The sequence below is a fragment of the Carassius auratus genome, chromosome 5 (genome assembly GCF_003368295.1).
Source record: "Carassius auratus strain Wakin chromosome 5, ASM336829v1, whole genome shotgun sequence".
Classification (NCBI taxonomy): Eukaryota; Metazoa; Chordata; class Actinopteri; order Cypriniformes; family Cyprinidae; genus Carassius; species Carassius auratus.
The window spans coordinates 742,025-765,924 of record NC_039247.1 but is presented as its reverse complement, the minus strand read 5'-3'; the positions used below and the strand labels follow the sequence as shown (position 1 = coordinate 765,924).

The following is a 23,900-nucleotide window of genomic DNA, read 5'->3' as shown; positions in this document are numbered from 1 at the left end:
TTTATATAACGAAATAATAATAATTTAGCAGAAAATCAGCATATTAGAATTTCTAGAAGACTCCAAAAGATTCTGGTTTGACATCAGAAATAAATGACATTTTAAAATAAATCTATAGAAAACTTGTTTTTTTTTTTTAATTGCAGTAAAATTTCACAATATTATAAATATATATTTATTTAGTATTTGTTTGGTATTTTTCTAATAACTTTTGAATGGTATTTTTTCCTAAATGAAAAAAAAAAACTGCAACATTTAGAATATTTTTTTTTACTTGAGTAGAAAATAATGATATTAGGATTTCTAGGAGTCTCTAACCTGAAGATTCTGGTTAATAAATTACATTTGAAAATAAATCCAATCAGAAAACAGTTATTTTCAATTGCAATAATATTTTGCAATATTATAAATATAAATATATGTCTTCAGTATTTATTTGGTATTTTTCACATGATACCATTAGAAACAGAACTGCATTCTTGAAGAATGAAAAAGGTCGATCCACCATTTATGCCTGGGAGGAATTGTTGAAAGCTGAAATTACACGTGGAAACCTAAAAAAGGCACAGAACATTACAGATAATATGCCCCATAGTATTACACTCACACTCATTTTATGCAAATTACAAAACAATAACATGAACAGAACTTGAACAAAACATATGCTGGGGCGTTAAACGGCACGTGAAAAATGAACTGAACTTTATACAATATATTGTACCCGCTGGGTTTAAATCTGGCTCACGTTCACAATTCTGATCATCATCTCTGTAGTCCTATAAATAATAAAAACTCAACTAAAGTTGTAGTCACTTTACCATCAATAAACACTTGCATCTTTGTGGGAAAGAGCATCATTGGCTGCATTTGTGAGAGAGTAAAATGTCATTGGTTGTTGCTGTGGATGAGAGTTCTGATTGGATGCTCATGTGGGTCGTGTGATTGGCTGTGGTTTTGAGAGGCTGTGCTGTCATTGGCTGTAGCTGTAGGATGAATGTCCATGAGAGACGGCCTGGACGGCCTGTTCAGGAACCAGACTGGGGTCTGAGAGGATTGATGTGGAGGTGCAGAGCAGACGGAGAGAACTCAAAACAGCTGGAGAGAAACACATGACAGAAGAGTTACAGTAAAACTGATAATAACTCATCCCTGTAGATGCGACTCGATTCTGCTGTTGTAAAATGTAGATTTAGGGTCAATTCTCTTTTACGTCCAAGTTTTTTTATTCAGCAAAAACGCATTAAAATAGTTCAAAGTGACAGTAAAGACATAATTATAACATTTATAATAATTCATAATTTAGATTTAAAATAAATGCTGTTATTTTGAACTGTCTATTCATTAAAAAACAAAATCCTAAATTGCTAATGAGTTACAAAGACTTATGAGGACATAACCCATGTCCCCATTTTCCAAAACGCTTATAAATCATACAGAATTAGTTTTTTGAGAAAGTAAAAATGCACAAAGTTTCCTGTGAGGGCTAGGGTTAGGTGTAGGGTTGGTGAAGGACGATAGAATATATAGTTTGTACAGTATAAAAACCATTACGCTTATGGGATGAACACACTTTACACAAAAACAAATGTGTGTGTGTGTGTGTGTGTAATAAGAAATGTTGATTTCTTATTGATAATAATAAGAGCAGCAAATCATCATATTAGACTGATTTCTGAAGATCTTGTGACTCTGAAGACTGGAGTAATGATGCTGAAAATTCAACTGCGCATCACAGAAATAAATTATATTTTACTATACATTCACATAGAAAATTTGCAATAATATTTCACAATATTACTGTTTTACTGTATTACTGATTAAATAAAAACACCCCTAAAACATGGTAAAATCAAGGTGTTAAGTGTGTATCTACGGCAGGGACTGATGCATGTGCAAGGAGGTTGAAAAGGGTCAGTAAATGATTGTGAGGTCTGAGGGAAGGTTCTAGCGAGGTGCTGGTCACTCACTGGGTCTGAGCGCGGGCAGAGAGCAGTGCTGGTCCAGCCAGGACAGAGTACTGCGACACAGATCATCAACACTGGCTGTGGACACCATCCCGTTAAACGACTCGAAAAGCGGCTCGATGAGGATGCTGAACTAAGAGAACGGCTTCAGTTGAGGAAGACACGAAGATGTGGAGGACTTGCATCTTAACAGAGCTAATCATGCTAAAAGGATCATTGTCTTTTTCATGCACAGTTAACTTTTGCTTGCATTGCATGTCTTCTTTCAGACGTTTTTACACATTTAAGTGTTTGTTTTATTTGCACCCCACCACCTTTGAAACAGCTTTGTAGGATACGACCCAGAACTTCCAGTTCTGCAGCGTTTGAGTCCTCACGTACTCTCTGAACTTCTCCCTCATGTGGTCGAAGCGCTGCCGTGTTATTGGGACACCTGTAGCTGGAAGCTGCTGCTGACATGCACTACACACACACACACAGTTCACATACAATCACACTCACACATTCATGAAGATGTCTCTCATTACTATGTTCACCACATGTTGTGAAACAGCTCAAACACACTCACTTGATGGCAGAGTTGAGCGTGAGGATCTCGTCTCGGAGTCTCTGGGCCTCCTCGTGGAGCTGAGCTCTCTCCTGCTGCATCTTACTGATGTACTCCGCCGTCTTATGCAGCGTCGTGGCCTTACTGATCTGAGCCCGAGAGCAATGAGATTACAGAGGTCAAGACATTAAACCAGATGAAAAATCTCCCAGGCATATGGAATAATTTACAAATCTCATGAACTTATATTTTATTCACAATAGAATATAGATAACATATCAAATGTTGAAAGTGAGACATTTTGAAATGTCATGCCAAATATCGACTCATTTTGGATTTCATGAGAGCTATACATTTCAAAAAAGTTGGGACAGGTAGCTATAAGAGGCCGGAAAAGTTAAATGTACATATAAGGAACAGCTGGAGGACCAATTTTTCAACTTATTAGGTCAATTGGCAACAGGATTGGTTATATTAGTGTTCCTGTAGATCAACTGGTAGAGCATTGCATTAGCAAGCAAGCTAGCGCAAGGTTGGGGGTTCGATTCCCCGGGAACACATGATAGATAAAAATTGATAGCCTGAATGCACTGTAAGTCGCTTTGGATAAAAGCGTCTGCTAAATGCATAAATTAAATTTTTAATTTTTTAATTAATAAAAAGAGCCTCTCAGAGTGGCAGTGTCTATCAGAAGTCAGGATGGGCAGAGGATCACCAATTCCCCCAATGCTGTGGCGAAAAATAGTGGCGCAATATCGGAAAGGAGTTTCCCGGAGAAAAATTGCAAAGAGTTTGAAGTTATCATCATCTACAGTCCATAATATCTAATAATTAAAACATAAAGATTTAAAATGTACTTTGAAGAAAAGCATTTCATTTGACATTACTACAAAGTGCACTTTTTAAAAGTTTTGACAGTTATATAATGTGCAAGCAGTTTTTAAAAGCATGCTTTTAAAAGACTTGATGTACACTACAAGTGCAGATTCAATTCAATAAAGCACACTTCTTTACACAAGTGCTGACTGATAGAGCCACTGAAATGAGTGTTACCTTGATACTGGGCTGTGAGCTGAGAGTCGTCACCAGACTGTGTAACGTGTCAAAGCCGAGCTTGATGTTGAACCGTCTCTTCTGCTCGGCAGAAATGTGTGTGATCCGTCGTGTGTCTGTCTGTAAAAAAAAGACAACATTACATGGTATCTGCAGGAATTTTAACCTCAAATTTAAGACTAATTAAAACCTTCCTTTAAGACCTGCACATATAAAATGAATACAATATGAACGGGGAACGACCATGTTTATAGTAACCTATTAAACTGTAAAATGACTGCAAAAAGCACGAATTAATTACAGGGTTTCACAAAAACATTTTCATAAAATAAGATCTACATTTTAGCCTTTAAACCCTTTTTAAGAAAACAGATGAAAAGTATAAAATATTATATGAAACAATTTTCAATCAATTATTACATTAATTAAATAACATAAATATATATTTAATCTTCTTGTTGATCCACCAGTTCACATTTATAATTAAGCGCGATTGCAGCATAAAAACATGAGTTGATTTTCACATTGGTCTGAACAAAAACAGCAGACTGGCTTATTAAAAATGCTAATTAATTCTCTGCCATCAGGAGGCTATTTTGGAACGGCAGAAATATATCGGTTTCCTCCGTAATGCCTATGCACTAAGAAACGAGCAGAGCTCATATTTATTCAATAAATAATATCCTTTTGAAGTTTGATCCTCACATTAAGCCATATCACAATTCTCGTCTTCCGCCCCCGAAATTAATTTCTCTTGAAATAATAATTAAGACTTTCTTGTACCATTTAAGACCTGCATTAGAAACAAAAACTGTGGGGTTATAAAATAATTGTGTTTTTACTCTTGTGGACTCCATCTTGGCTTGTCCAGGCAACGACTCTGGGCTTTTCTCTGGCGGATTTGTAGGTGACGTCTGTCCCATGTTTCCTGAAAAGCTAACTAAAAACACATTTCAAAATAAGACAGATCATTCCTCTTGAATTAAAATACAATGCTTGAGTTATTATGCATGACACCATATAGTTGTAAATGAGATTGTTTCTTCAACAGATTTGGAGAAATGTAGCATTGCATCACTTGCTTACCAATGGATGCTCTGCAGTGAATGGGTGCCGTCAGAAACAGCTGATAAAAACATCACAATAATCCACAAGTAGTCCACAGCACTCCAGTCCATCAGTTTATGTCTTAAGAAGCCAAAAGCTGCATGATTGCATGATTATGGAGTGAATACCACTCCATAATCCATAACAACGCTTCCTCCAGTAAAAAAAAGTCTTGTTGTCCTCTCACATCAAAATCCACCCACATATTTGTTTTGGGCTGTTTTGCTTGCAAATGGTGCTTGATGTGTGCAGATATCACTCCTGATTCAAACCAGACCGCTTTTTTTTTTCCACTGGAAGAAGCTGTATTTTGCAATAATAGTATTTTAGCAGGAAGCAACAGATTGAAGTAAAAGACGTCTTAATTTTAGATTTGCTTTTATACAAACACACAAGATAGACTCTCATTCTGATGGCACCCATTCACTGCAGAGGATCCATTGGTGAGCAAAAATTCTCAAAATCTGTTAGGATGAAGAAACAAACTCATCTACATCTTGGATGACCTGAGGGTGAGTATGTTTTTATCTAATTTGAATCTATTAAACTATTCCTCTAAAACCACACAAATCAACACACCTGTAAAACTGGTCCGGTCACTTCCGTGCATTTGTACAGGGGAGAGTTCTTCTGTTTTGGGGATGAGAAGTGTTGTTTGTTGCGTGAGCAGAGAGGAGATGGTGCTTCCCTGTGGGCTGCCGCTGTGGCCATGTGTTGACATGTGCATCTGACAATGTAACGCTGACAGTGGAGGGATTACAGTAGAGGCCCAGGGGGGATTGTGGGAAATCTGCGATCCTCCACGACTGCTACTCTTTGGCTGTTATGGAGAACAATTAGGATGTTTTTGAAAGAAGTCTCTTCGGCTCACCGAGGATGCATTTATTTAATCAAAAATACGGTAAACACAGCAACATTGTGAAATACTTTCAAAGTTTAAAATAGCGGTGTTCTATTTTTTAAAATGCAATTTTCTTCATAATTTCTCAAGTCTCTCTGATAAATGTCTGTCGGTGTGGTTGTATTATTTTCACTTGGTTTACAGCGTGCTGTAGATATGTTATTTCACTGTAAGGAGAACTTACCGGAGAGATGGGTGACGTTGGTCTGTGGCCTTTTAACCCTGCATCAAAACTCACCGATAGTTTTCCTAGAAAGAAGGTTTTACAACTATTATGAAATGAGCATGATTTTCTGCAAATAATCGCAGAATTCAACAGATTAAAATCAGAGTAATCACACCCCTTTTCTGTGATTAATCGTGATAAATGTTTCTTTTGTCATAATTTGCAATACACAGCAAAGTAAACCAAAAGATAAAAGGGTAATTTTCAAAAAATACGTATTTTCTGCAAGATTTTTTCAAGTTGTCTTTCCCTAAAAAAGACTCTTGAAGAACTCCAAAAGGATGCTCCAAAAGGACACCAAAGAACCAACTGATATAAGGAGCCCATATAAGCACATATGAAAGACAAAAACACTGTAGTTCACACAGCGCGATTTGAAGCCAAACACACTGGAATGAATAGTGCACTGAAAACGCAGCGAGTCTCTGTTCTTTCTGCAATCTCTGATGTAATCAGCCTGGTTTCCTTTATATCAGCACCGTTTTGGATGTATTGTTTGAATGCATTCGCTTACTGGATCATTGGACTGAAAACTTTCCTGGAGTTTAACAGCTTAAAATGATCTGATTGCATTGAAATTATTTTAGCGCGTTAAGGATTGTAAAATTAATTGCATGCGTTAACATGTTAACTGGACTGTCTGGGACACTCAGTGTTATTTTACCATTAGTGTAATTTTACTATTGCTTATTAATATATATTAAATGATTTATATAATTAGATTTTTTTGTCTTATGTCATTTTTTATTATTATTTTGCTTTATTTCAGTTTAAGAATTTTTTTTTTTTTGTACTTTAACTAAAACTTTTTATTTCAGTTACCTTCCATGGCAATAATTAAAAAAATAAATTTTTAATTTAATATCTATATTTTTTTATATCAGCTTTAATTCAATTAAGTTTTAGTTTCAATATAGCAAAATTATATAAAATATATATAAATTATATATTAAAATATTATAATAAAATATATAAAAATATGCTAAAATTATTTTTGAATCTGGGACATTCCTTCAGTGGTCCAGATGCTCTTGGAAATCCTGGGATCACTTGGAAAATTGTCAAATGAATCAAACATCTACATACGCTCTTGAGATCTGGAAGTAAGCAGATTGGCCAGGCAGCTCGTCTGAGTGGGCGGGGCTGTAGATGAGGTCATCACCCTGGGAACCAATTGGGCTTCTCCTGTCTTTTGTTTGTGCTTCCCTCTGCCAGAGGCCACGCCCCCCTGCTGCGGCACAGAGAAGCAGTAAGAGACACCGGGCGAAGGCAGAGACGGGGTGGCCGTCATGGGCTGGTAGCTCAAAGACATGCAGGTGGCAGGAGGAAACATCTCAGCCACGCTGGAGTACCCATGTTGGGCGTCCAATGGCAGGCCGGTCATAGCAGAACCAGTGTGGGTGATGACCGTGGACGTGGCAGCCTCACAGCTCCGTGATTGGCTGGAGGAATAACTCTGTCTGAGGCAGGCTGAGGGGAAAGGGCTTTCCTGTGCCATGACACCCGGCATCTCAACGGTGTGACCGCTGAAGGACGTCTGCTGACCATATGGGAGGTTCAGAGAGTGATGGAAGTCACTGATGTACTCTGAGTGACCTTTGAACTTGGGTGTTTCACCACTGGGGTTGAAGGTCACGTGGGGGTCGATGGCCTGGCGAGGATAACTGGGTCCTGGTAGGTTTGCAGATGAGGACGGCTGGGATAAACTTTCAGCAGAGAGAGGAGGCTAAAAATAAAAATGGAAAAAACATTTTTGACACACATTTGGGGAAAATTAGGTAAATAGTCTGAAGCATGGCACACATTTATTATATATTAGATATAATATTATTAATTTAATTTAATTTAATTTATATTGAATGTGTACTGTGCCTATAATATAAAAAACAAATAAATACAATATAATATATTTATTTATTTGAAATATTTTACAGATGTAATGTGTCCTATGCTTAAAATAACCATGCAAATAATTATAATATATTATAACTTATTTAGCACATTTTAATGTTGTAATGTGCACTATGCTTATAATAACCATGCAAATAAATATAATATAATATAATATAATATAATATAATATAATATAATATAATATAATATAATATAATATAATATAATATAATATAATATAATATAATATAATATAATATAATATAATGTCAGCTGGGGAAGTGTTTGAGAAAGGCTGTGTACCTGTGTGAGCATAGACCCTGTGTGTATCATCTGATTGAAGACGGTGGAGGAAGCAGTTGAAGGAAACACCGTGCTAGACAAGCTCTCAAAGAAGTTGCAGTCTGAATAACCCACATGCTCCGTCGGCGTCCCGCGGAAACTCAGGAAAATGTCTAGAAAGCAACGAGCATGAGGTTAATTCTTCACAAGCAGGTAAGAACGACTCCTGCACATTGCAATGGCCCAAAAATGACTTCTAATGGCACTGCAGGCATGTTAACTGCCATGGTTTAGTCCACTATTCCTCTAGACCTGGCAAACCCACATGCAACCAATCAGAATGCCTTCTGGGAAAGGTATTTTTCCCCTCGGATGATGCGTGCTTCATTCAATGCCATACATTAATGTTTCACACAGCCACATGCATGCTTCAAAAGAGTACATTTACACTATTGCTAATTCTGACGTTGTGCAATGGTGGATGTGAGTACAATTGCACTAAAAGAGCGTTCACTTGCTAAAAAAGATGGAAGGCATGCAGTAGATTTAGTGTTGATCATTTAGAGGCCTTAGAATTGCAAGTATTAAATAGGCTTAAACTGTGCCATTTTCATCTATGTGCAAAAGCTGTTTCGAACACAAAGTTAAACACACCTGCCAAAAATTGCAGTTAAATAAAAACACAATATCTATCAAATATTTGCAGTTATTATGTCCATAGTGCAAAGCCCTACTGTAAATTGTCCTGTATAGTTTAGTGTATTCTTTACAATGACAGAAGATCATTCAGTACACAGATGGAGGGTGCTGCTGTACTTTAGTAAACTCATCCCTACAAATAACTCACTACTGAGGGCTGATCTCATCCCGTCTGACTTCCACTCATCAGTCACTGACTCTTTAAACTTTAAATGTCCCCGTCACAGATGAGGATATGCCATTAGAGGAAATCTCACGTGTGCCACAAGGGGTTAAACTCATTCATTGTCCTCTAAACACCCCGAAAGGGAAGCACAGACAGATTGTTGGGTCGGCTTTTCTTTAAAAATTGCACAAATGAAATTCTGAACTTCCCTATATTTCATCTAAGTTATGCAATTCTACTTATCAACCATGTACTGTATCTATCAATAAATTCATCACCTATTTATTTTTACTGTTATTATTATTAATATTATTATTATTTTGCATTTCCAAATAATATTAATTCTTAATAATGAATCATATATATATACATCATCAATAAGTTAATATTGAAAAATAATTGTAACAAATAATCATTATTTTATATATAGTATTTAGTTATATTAATTATTTAATTGCTATATTCAATTAAAATTATATTTAAAAAAATATATATTTTTATATTATTTATAATGACTATATTTAATTTCTATTATATCTAAATTATACTTTTTATTAATATTCAATCTGCAGATATTTTTTTCCATAAATATTAAATCAATATATTATTATTATTATTATTATTATTATTATTATTGTTGTTGTTGTTGTTGTCATTATTTAAAAATACTGAAATTTTTATAATACTTTATTAATTACTATTACATTTTTTATTAAAATTCAAACAATCATAAATATAAAATCAATATGTGAGTATTGAAATTATTTTAAAAAAATGTTATTTCATTATATTAATGACTATATTTGATTTAAATTATATCAAAATTATATTTTTATTAACATTCAATCTACAGATAAAACATTGTTCATAAACATTAATTCCACATATTATTATTATTAATGTAAAATTACTGGAATTTCTTTATAATGCTCTATTAATGACTATTTAATTTTGATTCGTATCTTTATTAACATTTAAACTACAGATAAAAAAAATAATAAATATTAAATCAATATATTAAGATTACATTTTTTTAAATTATTTAATTATGTTAATGACTATATTTAATTTAAATTATATTTAAATAATATTTCTTATTAGCAATGCAACTACAGCAGGAAAGTGTAAATGTATGACTCCATATTCATATTAGTCTTCTTTATAATCAATCTGAAGGCACCAGGACCAGCGTACAGAGTGGCACACAGCATATAGATAGAGAAATGTCAGTATAATGAAGATTAAACTCGTTAAACTCACCTGGTATGTCCATCAGGTCGTCCAAGCTGGGCTGTAATGGAGTCAAACCAGGCTGGATCATATCTGCATTACTGGTGTACACTGAGACGACAGCAGTGAAGAACACTGTGAGGATGTGTGTGTTTAACACCGCTCTGTTTGAAGCATTTACTCTCTTAAAATTCCTTGTTTGAGGGTGTGGTGTCCTTCCTGAATACATCTGATAAACTCATGTGACTAAATTCTCCATCTCTAAAATCATGCCTCATTAATGAAACCTAAGATTAAAACACTTTATAAGGCAGAGGACACATTAAACGTCACTGAAAGATACATATTATGTTGTTAAATCAGCCAAATATCCAATACATAGTGACCACAAAATCTATTAGTTCGGTCAAAAGAATTTGACGAGAATTCTCTCAATATGTTTTCAAGTCATTTTAAAGCTGTATGACTTTTTTGCATGAATTAGATTGTATTTTTATATGATTATACGATCATACGTTTTTCATAAAATGCATGCTGATAATTACCAGGTGCTCCAAAAATTACCAAGAACACATATTTTTCCAAGTTAATTCAGTATTTTTGTCTGGTTTTAAAAGATGTTTTAAAAATCAAGCTGAGAAGCAATGTTATTATTGTTTGTTTTTGTTTTAGGCATACATTTTGTTCACTTTCTCAAACAATCTTCATTTTGCATCTCAAGTAAATGTATCTTTATTTAAGGAGGATTTCTAGATATATGCATTGGAAAACAAAACAAAAAAAAGCATTTTTTGCAGTGCATGCAACATTTAATGCCATGATTTTAAGACTTTTTAAAATCTTTAATTTGTGAAAGGCAGAATTAAAGCTTTTTAAAAAATGTCCAAAACCCACAGAAACCCTGGTAAAAGTTGTTTATAAACCTTGCGTGCTTGTGCATATTTCAAAATCAGCACAATATGATTAATTAAAGCCATGCACCAAATACTGCATGCATCACTGATGTTAAACCAGACACACTGCATCTCCACAGGACAAGTTTGAAAACACAAATGACATGAATGATTTCTCTCTTTATGGACTCACTGTTTTGGCGGTCTTCACTCCAGGGACTGGGTTTCTGGGTCATGGTGAACAGCGTGTCTGAGATGTCTGACAGGAAGCAGTCCAAGTCGAACATGTGCACTTCCTCTGAAGCCGTCTCTGGCTCTGGATAGATCTGACTGGTCCACTTCTCCAGGTCTGTCCTGCTGATAGGACTCTGTGGAGAGCATCAGTCAGGTCTGATCACATCAGAAACACTAGTAATGTGAAATAATAGTAATATGATGCTTTCATTAACAAACATCGCTAATGAAGGTTCCTACATCTACATATGAGCACAAGCAAGGACTATTTATGTGATAGTTCATCTATCCAATAGAAATAAGCCTTTTAGTGTCTGAAGCGTTAAGGAAATGCATTGAAAATCCTGTTGAGAAAACAGATAGTTTACGTACACATACTGTTACAAGACTTGATTTTATCCATTGGGAATTAAACTGCTAGTTACTTTTTGTGAAGAATAAAAAATAAAATAAAAACTTTTGATTTGCAGTCAAAAAAATATACTGTCAAAATCGAACATAACAACTGCCAGGAAAACACAGAAAATATTATATATATATATATATATATATATATATATATATATATATATATATATATATATATATATATATATATATATATATATATATAAAACAACACTAGAAAAAAAACGACATAATTTAATAAGATAAATATAAATGTGTAATAAATTAAAACTGTTTATAAAATTAAAACTAAAAAAGGCAGCCAATAATTTCCATGTTCAATTGATATCATGAAATCAAATCTGTCACCATGAAATCAATATCGCCTTTTTTATTTGACAATTAATTATTGGAATATTGCTGTGTTCGTTATAAATCATTTATCTATGCATATCTTTTTTTTTTTTCACGTGCCCTCATAATCTTTAAATAATTAATTATACAATCCCTCACCTCCTACAGAACCATAAAAAAAAAATGTATGGCTTGAAATAAGATAAATGCTAACTGAAATAAAAACAAACTTTAACCAATTTTATTTCAGCTAGTTGTCAAGTTAACATTTCTCATTCTCATTTAGTTTAACAGAGTAAAAACAACTAAATCAACAAAAAACAAAACAATTCAAAACTATTTTAAAAATGTACAAAATTGCAAAAACAATTTTTTTTTTTTTTTTTTTTTTTTTGATGAAAACAGGAAACATAAATAAAATCAGATTCAAAAGATTAACAAATGCTATGATAGTACATCAGTGATCCTGAAATGACTCTGTGCTCCAGCAAACTGTCTCTCGCACGGATCTAATGATCCAATCAATTACAAATGGACAAAATCAAGTCCCGCCTCTTTTGAGAAGCTGTTTTACAATGTTTTATCAGATTTCTTTCCTTCGGGAGGATTGATTTCATGCCGACTTCAACACCGAAAACACTTTGATTTGACTTTCTACTCACGGTTCTTATTGGAACAATCCCAAGTGCATCTGTTAAACCTGGAGAGCTGTTGATTTTCCTGCTCTGCAAACACTGAGGCTCGGCACGGGCCGCAGATTTATAGGAATACCCTCAAGCAATGATTACGTCTTTCCTAAAAAACTACCTACGTTCTGTTTTCCACTTTCTGTTTTTCTTACGCACAAAGGTGGCAAATTATAGTATTGGTGCTAGAGTGTGTGTGTGTGTTTGTGTGTGTACGTGGGCCTCGGTGCTTACGTGTGAGGACTTAACAACAGCAGTTTAACGCAAATGTGTAAATGTCTTGATTTTTTTTCAGGTTTCTCTGTTTCATTGAAGGCGAGTGGCTCTTTTGTTCCTGACCCAGATCTGGCTGTCACACACACGTGTGGAGGACGAGACACACTCACTGCCTCCTGCTGGCACACTGACACACTGCACCTCAACACCAGGCACTGCACCACAAACAGGGACATATCTGCACATACTGTATGACTTGGGTTTCTACTTAAAGAGTGCATCTGTGGGATTTTTCAGTATAGGTGAAAATGGTGCATCTGATCACTTAGTACAATAACATCACATCTGTCTGAAGCACAAACCAAAAAATATATATGTGGGTCAAAGACGTTAAGATGTCCGCATCAAGAAAAATATACAAAAGTGATTTTGTGTCCATAGAAAGCACATTAAATGTAAGTAAAATGTCTACTTTAAAGGTTTCAAATAAGTTTTTGGAGAATAAAATGTCAAAATTTGGTTGAAATAATGTTACATTCTCATTTAGTGTAACACAATATTTATGCAAAAATTCTAACAACGTGCTTATTCTGACGTGTGCATATTAAAATATCTAAAGGAATAATGGAGCATACAAAAATTTATTGTGTTTTAAAGTAGTACAAAATTCTTACTGACAAATGGGCAAAACCTAGGATACTGGTAAATGTTAAAAATGTAAAATTACAACTCATTAGTATTTGGGGTGAAAGTAATTAGTCTTTTAATATGTCATAAATTTATTTTTGTGTTAAATATGCCTGACAAGATTGGTACACTGAATGACATTTTACTGGGAGTCTTCTGTAAATCAGGGCAAAATGTATGATATTTATTTTTTGCTCAGAAAAAAACAAAAACTAAATTGCAATTAAATAAAACAGAAAACTTTTTGAATTTTTTTTTTGGGGGGGGGGGGGGTCTACAGCAGTTTAAAGCTTTTTTTATGCTTAAACACTTTTTCCCATGTATATCCTTTTAAGTACACTACCATTTTCCTTTTTTATGTTTTAGTCTCTTCTGCTAATCCAGGCTGCATTTATTTGAGTAAAAATACACTTAAAATAGTGAAATATTATTATAATTTCAAATAGCTGTTTCCTATTTGAATATCTGTTAAACTGTAATTTATTTCTGTGATGCTCCGCTGTATTTTCAGCATCATTCCTCCAGTCTTCAGTGTCACATGATCTTCAGAAATCAGAATAATATACTGATTTGCCGCTTAAGATATTATCATTATTACTTTATTATATAATTATTATTTTTACTTATTAGTGTCAATGTAAAAAACAGTTGCCCTGCTTCATTTTTTGTGGAAAACCATATTTTTCATGATTAATAGAAAGTTCAAAGGAACATCATTTATAAGAAAAAACCAATCTTCAAAGCGTAATTATACATCTACTGCATGTATAAATTGAATGCATCCTTGCTGAATAAAACAATTAATATCTTTAAGACTTTTAATTGTATGTTGCAAATACCATATTTTACAGTATATTAATATGGTAGTCACTGATTACCAAGTACCATGGTACAGTATTATCCGAAAGCATCAGTTCTTTCATTTGTAAGCAAGGAATCACAAATCAAATTCATATCCACAAAGCAGCACATTCACATCTTGCAGTATGTGGGTCAGATTTGATTAAACGCTGTTAAAGCCTGAACGTGTGTTTCTCTGACCGTCTCGTCGAACAGAAGGGAAGATTAGCACTTTAGTCTCTGAAGGCAATCAAAAGACTCATTTTCTCATCCGTATGACGGACTGTGACGCATATGAATTTGTGCGTTTACGTTTACTCACGTTTTTCGTACATGGTGGACCATTTAAATTTTTCAACCAGCTGAGGAAAGCAAAATCTGAGGGCAGACTATTAATAGAAATGCTCTTGAGCTGTGCAAACATGACCTGAACCGCTAACCTACTAAAATAAATGCTACACTCGACACAAACTCATCAATGATTTACACTAGGCCTTCATCACAGCTGCGTTACGGCCCAAAGATATGAAAGAGACCTTTGAAAATGTCCGAATAACAAGAAACCTGTGCGAAAATATATTACATTTACAGCTTTATTTTGGTTAAACCTTCCAAAACAGGCCTCATTATACCCCTTTAGACAGAATTCCCCCCCAAAAAAGTCAAAAATAATGTATGAGTTACTAAAATCCTTTAAGATCCACCGAATGCTCTTGGTTACTGAATTAGGATTGTTATAAATTATTTTCTTGAGATTTATGGACCAGACTACTTTTGTACGCAAGATACCAATATTTAAAGTTAAAAAATGTACGTTTAAATTGAAATGTATATTTATTAGTCAACAAAAAATTCTGGTAACATGTTATGTATAATGCATTATAAAAGATGCATAATGTACTTGGTGATGCATTTTATATTTTTATCAATCGTTGTAACCAAAGTTAGAATTCATTGTAACATTTACAGATTCCTGCAAATAATCTGCATTTTTTTTTTTTTTTTTTTGCTTTTTCTTATGTTTTAGTTCATTATACTTTCTAAATGTGTAATACAATGCATTATAATTATGCATTGCAATGCATTCAATATAAATTATATTTCTAATAATAATATTGTTTCTAATAATAATTCATGCATGTTAGCAAGTCCTACTTTACACAAACACTTACAAAAATCAATATGTAGCTGATGAAATATTTCATCAGAAATAAAAATATTCTTAGAAAATATATTGCTTAGAAAGCATAGTTTTAATATTCCCTGATATTTCCAGGTTTTCCAAGACCATGAAACACTAAACTAAAACAGCATTTTGCACTTGGTTTAATCCAAGTAGTTTGACTTTAACTGCTGTATTTGTACTTTTCTCAAGGTATAGTTAAAATATTTGGACCACAACATTCTTCAGAATGTATTTCGTTATGCATCACAGAAAAAAAAGAAGAAGATCTTAGAGGGAGTAAATAAGGACAGACCTTTCTTTTTGGGTTTAAATATCTCCTTAAAGGTGTGTAACTTTAGCAAAACCAGACTATTTATTGTCATAAACTGCATTAAAAGGGCAAGCTTCTCTGTGATCTTACCTTCTGTAGCATGGACAGCAGGTCTTTGTTCTTCTGAAGATAAAAAATACAATAAAACACATCAGACGTAGCAGTGCCTCGTGATTCTAAAGGAGATTACAAGTCAAACAGAAACTGATCTTAAAATGCTTTTTAAAAAAAAACTCTTATCTTATCTTAACCATGAATCAGTACCTAAATTTTGAGGATACGGTTTTGTTCACTTTGTGAGGTTGGCTGGGGTCAGAGATTTTACCGGCCCGTGCTGTGAATATTGAACTTTGGGTTCTTCCTTTTGCAATAGTATCTCGACAGAGTGGGAAAAATGTGGTGTCAAATTTGACTCGCTTAGTTCTAGTACCTTCAGAAACACAATTGCATTCGATTCCATTTTACAAACCAAAGATCTTGGTCATTTCGGGACGTAATGGAAGCAGATATCACTTTTTCATATCGTGCCAAACAGTAAAAATGTCTCTAATCATGTCAGTGATCTGATGTCCTTTGATTCCACATTTTATGGTGGGAGTATCGTGGTGATAAATCAATATAAAATACAGTATGATCAATAAAACCATATTTTGCAATCACATTGTACCATATCTGCTAAGAGCTTTGTCAGTGGATGAAGCACTTTCTGTTGTTAAATCCTTCAGTCAATATTAAGTAAAAATTGTGTTAATGATAGGGATCTAACGATGCACCCCGAACCGGTTGAAAACCGATATAAATATGTGCCAATTCAAATCAACTGAGATGTTGAACGAATCGAGATACAACAGAGAACTGACTTTAGAGCCCTGTCTTTAGAACAGTTTAGATGGTATTTTCTTTTCATCTCGCCTCAGAGCAATGCATATTAAAGTAGTATTTATAAGTGCAGTGCTGCATTGCTTACAGTGATAATCAGGAAAACGCTGTATTTCTGCTGTTCCATAAGCGCCACCTGCTGTCAGAGAGTGAATCTGCATCTCATTCAGCCCTTCTGCTGTTTCTGTTTCATGCAGTTATGTTTAATGTAGTATGGTTTCACAAAACTAAAGTCCGAGCATTCAGTTTTTGCTCTCTAATCTAATTTTGATTAGAAAGTGCTCGTGCTGCATACATGTTTAAATCGCTATTTAAATGCAGTGGTTGCCTCGGATTTTACATGAAAAGAGAAAAGGCAAAGCCATAGTTTGTTTACATGAAGAGATTTATTTGATTTGTGTTATGTGATTTGTGGTTCGTTTTAAAATGTAAAATAGTTTTGTTGTTCAAATGCATATTTTAAATTCGCAAAGAAATTTGTCCAGTCTTAAATCTCAGTTTGTTTAGGACAAATCGTATCGTGAAATCAGTATCGTGAATCGTATTTAATCATAAGTTGAGTGAATCGTTACATCCAATGGAATAGTCAATGACTATTCTAGAATTTTATGTCTATTGTGTGCTGTACTGTATGCATTGGCTTTCTAGACATTAGCACAAATTAAAAACTTGTATTAGTCAACTTCTACATTTTTTGTTGGGAGCTTAATAATGAGAATGAATTATGCAATATACAGTATAAACTACAGTTCAAAAGTTTGGAATCTGTTCTTTTTTTAAGAAATGGGTGCTTTTTATTCAACAAGGATGCATTAAAATGATCAAAAAAGGTATAGAGGCTAAGATCATGTAATGATGCTAAAAATTCTGTTTTGATCACAGCAATCAATTATTTTCTACAATATACTACAATAGAAAACTGTTATTTTAAATTGCAATAATATTTCACAATATTCCTGTTTTTACTGTATTTTTAATCAAATAAATGCAGCCTTGGTGAGCAGAAAAGTCTTCTTTCAAAAACATTTAAAACAATATCTTACCAACCCCAAACTTTTGAATGCAATTTTTTTTTCTGTGTTCTGGACATCTAAAAGACAATTATGTCCCATTATATTTGGTCAGTTACTCACTCTTTTCTTATAGTAAATCCTCCATTTGTGATATTCCTTTATCACCACCTCTATCCGTCTCTTCCAGTAACTTCCCTCCAAAATAATCGCCTGTAAACCCCATGAATAAACATAGCAGGTGATGCATTACATGCATGTGACAAACATCAAAATCTTAATTTGTATATTAAAACTCATTTATAATGATTTGGGACTCACCTCAGGTTTGCCGTGAGCATCCGCCTCCGAACCCTCCAGCGGCGTGATGAACCCACACACCGGGTTCTTCCTTTTCTCCACATCTTAAGATATTTAAAATCACATTTAATGTTTTAGATCATTTTGCATTTCTGTGATTATTTGCCCAGTGGCAGGAAACACCAACAAACATCAAAGTAAACCAAATTATCCAATATTATCCAAAATGCATCAAGTGGAACATATTTGTAAGAAAACTTTTTCTACAATAAACATTGTTTAGAAGCATCTTTACCGAAAATCATGATGTTTACGTTTATAATAAAGTTGCATGTAGCAGATTAGAGTTATAGGTGAGTCTATGTAAGGGATAATGCATGGCTATCTGTGCATTAAACTATTTTAATGCACAACGAGGAGGCAAAGCACCACTAACCATATAAGCTATTTTAATTAAAAAAGTAATTGAGCAGCGTTGAAAATTTTCTGTGCTCCTGAATGTTTCTGTGTGTGTGCAGTGTGATCTCTCTCTCTCGCGTTGTGTGTGTGAGTGTGTTTTAATCAAAGCATCGCATTAATATAGAATAGTGCTTAAACTGACTTTGAACTACTTATGCATTAAATAGTTTTAATCCATACTTTTAGATAGACCATGGTATAAATGCAGATAAAGTTGAACATATTTATATATCTCATCTATGTGCGATAATATAGTTGCATTTTTTTAATGTAATCCATCAATTGAGATTTGCTATATAGTATATATATATATATATAGCTTTATGTGAGTGTACTATATGCATGCAATATATATATATATATATATATATATATATATATATATATATAAATAATCATGCAGCCAAGATTTGCTACATAGTGAACACATACTTGTCATTCATGAGAAATGTTTTACTAAAACAAGCTCAGAGATATACTTTCACGTGAGAAAAGAAGTAAACTGTGTGTAACAGACTGGAAATGAGATCAGGAGACTCACACTGAATGAACCAGGCCCTCCAAATGCCGTTATTCAGCCGGATTTTATCCCTCCACAACAACCTCAATCCTTTAAAAGACTTCCACTTTGGAGACACAATCTTCCCACTGAGGAGAAACACAAATCAGTTCAATCAACATTAGATGTCATTTTATTCCCCTAGCAAATATAAACAACATAAATGAAACAGAATGTGCAGTAATCTACTTTGTTTGAGACTAAGACATGGTGATATTGCAGGACAATCACGAAATCTTTCCTTTTCATCCTGCTGGCTCTGTATAAACATGCTTTTCTCCATCAGGCAGCGTTTTTTTAACTGTGTTTGCAGTCTAAATAATTTCATCAGACTAATGAAGTGACACAGCTGCCCATCTGCACATATTCTGATAGCACTTTGCACCATTTACTGCTGACTCTAGTGCATTTAACCTCTAAAAACAAGAGACAAGTGAAGTAAGCGTGCTGCGTTTACTCTGTTGCTAAGAGTCTGGTGAGCATGAATGCTTTGATGTGGGATATGGCTTGGAATAACAGCAAACCCTGACAAATAAACAACACCAATTGAACGTCATCAGGCTGAAATAAAATATTTGTTCCTCCATCCAGTATATGCCACTGCTAGGATACAGGTCCAGTGCAGGTCTGAAGCAAAACAACAAGTGGATAACTGGTAAAATATTTATTTCTAAAAATGTTTACTTCCAAAACATTTTCAGCCGAACACCTTTGACCTAAAATTCTTATTTTAAGGTTTTAGGTTAAAATTGGAATAATTTAACAACACTTTCACATTTTCTATCATGCTGGGTTTTTTTTTTTTTATATATTTCTTTAAAAAAAATTATAATTGCATTTATTTAATTAAACTACCTGCAGTTTCTCTACAAACCCTGCATATAACATTTTTTGCATATAAATGTTTCTTAGCAGTGTGTGTGGATACAACAACCCTACAAAGAAAAAATAAATGTTCGCCTTTATTTTTTAATCCCCGAAAAAACTAAACAGTCTCAACTATCAAGCATGAGCTGCATGATGTCATACTGCTCAAGCCACGCCCACGACAGATGACCGACTGCCCCGTATTAGCATATTTCTGCTGTTTTCTCTATGCTCTAGCAACAGTAGTGAGTAGCGACAACAATGTTTTTGATGGTAAGACAGCACAGAATACACACAAAAAAAAAAAAACAGAAGATGGGGTGGGTCAGCAAAGCTAATTATCATTTAAAGAGACATGCACAGAAAGGGGACACTGTAACCAGAGCTGTTTTTGACAAGGTATAATGGGTGTTGTTTTACACAACCAATGAGGAATTTTAACCAAAATATGTTACAGACATTTCATGAAAACCCTAAATAATCATATCAACTTGTTAAAAATGGGTATCCGATGCCCCATTTAAAAATATTTTACATTTATATTTCAGTAATTTAACAACACATTCACGTGTTCATGGGTCTATAATGCTGGTTAATGTTCACCTAAGATGAAGAGGAATAAATCTAATAAAATCTTCTTTTTTTTTGGTTAGTGATTCTTCTTGTTAATTTTAGAATTTAGCATTTTTATGATGTAATTAAGTTTAGGACAACATGACTTATATTACAAATATGTTATGTTACTTTGTTATGCATTAAGGACTATACATCCACATCACTGTAATCAGATGCTTTCTTAACTGCTGCTTTCACACCATGGCCAGTTTTCGTTGTGTCTATTTCGTTATTGAGAGGTAAGGGTGCAGCATATATTTACAAGCACTGTCTTCTTCTCTTGAATTGCATCCAGGTTGGCTGAATTACAGTATTGCACTACAGCACCACTCTGGTCAAACTGTGTTATTGCAGGCTCTTACATTAGGTCAAATGTGATTAAATGACTACTCGACAACAATTTATCGTTGTCGATAATGTTGACTAATCATTTCAGCCCTAGAGAACAATAACAGGCTTTTCACAATTTCTGAAGAAAATGTGAAAGGTGCAAAACTCTAGGGTGGTGGCATTGTTTTTTATTCAGGGTTAAAGGTTTGTTTAAATATAATCAATATAGTGATGCTTACCATAACAACTACCAATAACAATACCAGAGAACATTCAATATTGTTTTTATGACATGACATGATTCCTCATCTCACTTGACGTCAGGTGATTCGTGTGCCATAAATTACTATTGCTGACTCACGGCCAAAGTCATACTGCAGTTGCATCACAATATAATTTCAACAGCTAGTGCTTAGGAGGTCTTTTGACAAGGTTTGTCTGGTGTTATCAATAGCATATGGAAATACCAAAGTATTTTGAATGCTTAAGATAAATACAATACTGCAAAACCTTAAAGTATTAAACTTTAAGAAATACCTGTAGTGTAGGCTGTTTAAAAACAGCATACTGATAAAAACACTGGGCGCAAAGCTTTTAATGTAAATAAATAATTTAAGATAAACTGATCAAAAATGAGACGCTAAAAAAACCCCACAGTTCTGTCTGTCTGGCTGCGGCAATATTGTGGGTTAAAAAAATGTGCATTTGTTTTGGAGAAAGTACCCTCGTTATTCTGTAACTCTCACCTCGTTTGCCTTCCAACTCCTATCAAAGTATCAAGTTTTTTTATTTTATTTTTTTTTACTCTTTTTTACTGAAGGATTTCACAGCTGTTTCGAAAGCAAGACTGAATTTAGTCTCTCTCACACCCACTTTTTATTGCAGAGACATTTTATCAACTTGCATTAAAAAATTTTATAATTGTAAAATATATTTTAATGCTTAAAAGACTACAAGTAACTCAAAAAAAAAATCCATATTTCGGAGTATTTAAATGTGTACATTGTTCAAATGTATCTGTACTCTACTTGTTTTATATAACAATAAAACACTTCCAAAAGGGTGAAACGTCACTTCAAATATAATTTATATGCACCGTTTTAATTTATCTGTAACTTTAGGGAAATTACATTACAGTGAGGTAAACTGAAGTTAAACTTTAACTGCTTTATATCAGTACACTTTCATGATGTGAATTCCACTTAAAGTATGTTATATGTACTTTAAGTGTTTCACAGATCTGTAAACATTTCAGTGAGGTATACGTTGATCTCTAGTGTTTTTTAATTTTTACAGATTTTTAATACACTCAAGTGAGTTTAATTACGGTTTATATTCATGTACTAAGATCTACAAGTGAGGTAAAAAAGTTAAATAGTAAATTATCTGTAGTAACAATAGGTTAAATATATATCTTCATATACTTAATATAGGTTATACAGTATGTATATTGTTATAAAACAATTAAACAACAAATACATTACAATCTAACTTTGAATTACTGTAAACCTTTTACAGATAAATTACTAAAGTTGATCTTATACCTCACAGAAAAGTATACATTACTATAAAATAAATTAAATTGGTGTACAACATTACAGTGAGCTCAATTCAACTTAAATGGTAGATTATACTTATACCATTATACTTTAGAGGTTTTGCAGTTATGTAAACATTGCATTGATTTTATTGCATTAGTTTAGTAATTTAACTGTTTCGTAGAAACGTAAACACTAGCACTTTAAAGTGAAGCAGGCATTGCTGCAAGGTAAATTAGATTTTTACCTGTACGCGAGAGTCATGCATTCAAACAGGCGTGTGAGAGTGGGGTCAATGCTCAGCAGTCTGGAGCTCAGTGGACCGAAACTGTAGATCTGGCAGTCCGGTTTTTTAATGGTGTCAAACCCATAGTTATCAGAATTATAAAGAGCCGCGCTTCTCCTCCTGATCGAGTCACTGTGCGGCGAGGACACCATGAAGTGTCCGCTGTGGATCACCTGAGTCTGCAGGCAGGACTCGAACCCCGCTCCGGCGTTCACACTGGGCAAGTGGTCTTCCGGATCCGATTCGGATTCTGAATCCGGTCCGATCCCGCTTGGCTCTGAGGTCTCTGAGTACTCTGCCTTTGCCATCGGTGCCGGTCAAGTCCTGCAGTCCACTGAGGAAACACCATATGAGGAGGCGCGCCTCACTCTCTACACCAATGCAAACTTAGTACACAGGTCAAAGATCAAGTGTGATAACATGATCAAAACCCACTGATTAAACCTCTGACTGTCTGAACCCGCGCACAATTATGTAAGAGTTGATCTCTGTCCCAGGCAGCTATTGATGTGTTGTGAGTGTGTGACATATTATTAGTTAGTTATATTTGATTTGAATGCCTCTGTCTGTGAGGACTTATGTTGAATGCAAAATAAAACTCGATAAAAAAAATGGTTACATTCATTTTAAAGAAAAATACATTTAATATATATTAGTTATACTTTGTGCATTTATTTTATTTTATTTTATTTACTAAAGTTCTGATATGGTATTATTATGTGTGTCACAAAAGGGTAAAATAATTACGGTACATTTCATAAAATAAAAATAAAGACATGAGTGTTGCCTTGTCCTCCCAACACCATTTTTTTGGGAGTGGCTAGACTTTAATACCCCTTTAGTGGCTAAATTTCCAAGATTTGACTGAGTTCTTCTAATGCAGTACTTTAAAATCCCGGCAATTTATTCCTGGGAAAGGGAAGGTTTCGCTAAACCCATGTTTTCATTTTGGACTTTGCAATTACTTCTCTTTCAGACATTTTACATAGCACCCTCTGCTTTTTCTTCATCGGATGACTCTGCTCTCAAGTTGAACTCTCATTAAAATATGATTTTATTATAAGCAGCAGGTACTGCTAGTAAAAAGACTATTTAAAAAGTGTGGAAAGAAGAACCATCCGTCAACCTTCATTTGTTTATCCTCTCTTAGAGACATTGTTTTGCTGGAAGGAAAATGTTGATCACAGAAAAAAAAA

General features: G+C 34.0%; 1 protein-coding gene across 2 annotated transcripts; it reads right to left on the bottom strand.

The window, feature by feature from the left end:
* Nucleotides 1–375: 375 nt before the first annotated feature.
* Nucleotides 376–23,062, bottom strand: LOC113070117 (carbohydrate-responsive element-binding protein-like). 2 transcript variants are annotated; one of them, XM_026243317.1, is made up of 17 exons: nucleotides 22,666–23,062; nucleotides 19,051–19,157; nucleotides 18,072–18,154; nucleotides 17,874–17,963; nucleotides 15,952–15,984; nucleotides 11,155–11,329; nucleotides 10,099–10,179; nucleotides 7,995–8,146; nucleotides 6,885–7,524; nucleotides 5,757–5,821; nucleotides 5,251–5,491; nucleotides 4,407–4,504; nucleotides 3,565–3,684; nucleotides 2,533–2,660; nucleotides 2,303–2,426; nucleotides 1,968–2,097; nucleotides 376–1,095 (listed from the first exon to the last, which is right to left on the bottom strand). In XM_026243317.1, the coding sequence occupies exons 1-17, from the start codon at nucleotides 23,010–23,012 to the stop codon at nucleotides 971–973; spliced, it is 2,739 nt and encodes a 912-aa protein (XP_026099102.1). In that variant the 5' UTR covers nucleotides 23,013–23,062; the 3' UTR covers nucleotides 376–970. The 2 variants fall into 2 exon arrangements, with proteins under 2 accessions (XP_026099102.1, XP_026099108.1); XM_026243323.1 differs by lacking the exon at nucleotides 15,952–15,984.
* Between the last annotated feature and the right edge of the window lie 838 nt (nucleotides 23,063–23,900).

Bases quoted from the DNA above. Each gene is read 5' to 3' on its own strand.
- LOC113070117 (XM_026243317.1), bottom strand. From the start codon at position 23,012: ATGGCAAAGGCAGAGTACTCAGAGACCTCAGAGCCAAGCGGGATCGGA. The intron at 15,985-17,873 runs GTGAGTAACTGA...TTTTATCTTCAG, and splicing joins GGATTTACTATAAGAAAAGA to AAGAACAAAGACCTGCTGTC. The intron at 3,685-4,406 runs GTAAAAACACAA...TTTTTTTTACAG, and splicing joins CCAAGATGGAGTCCACAAGA to ACAGACACACGACGGATCAC.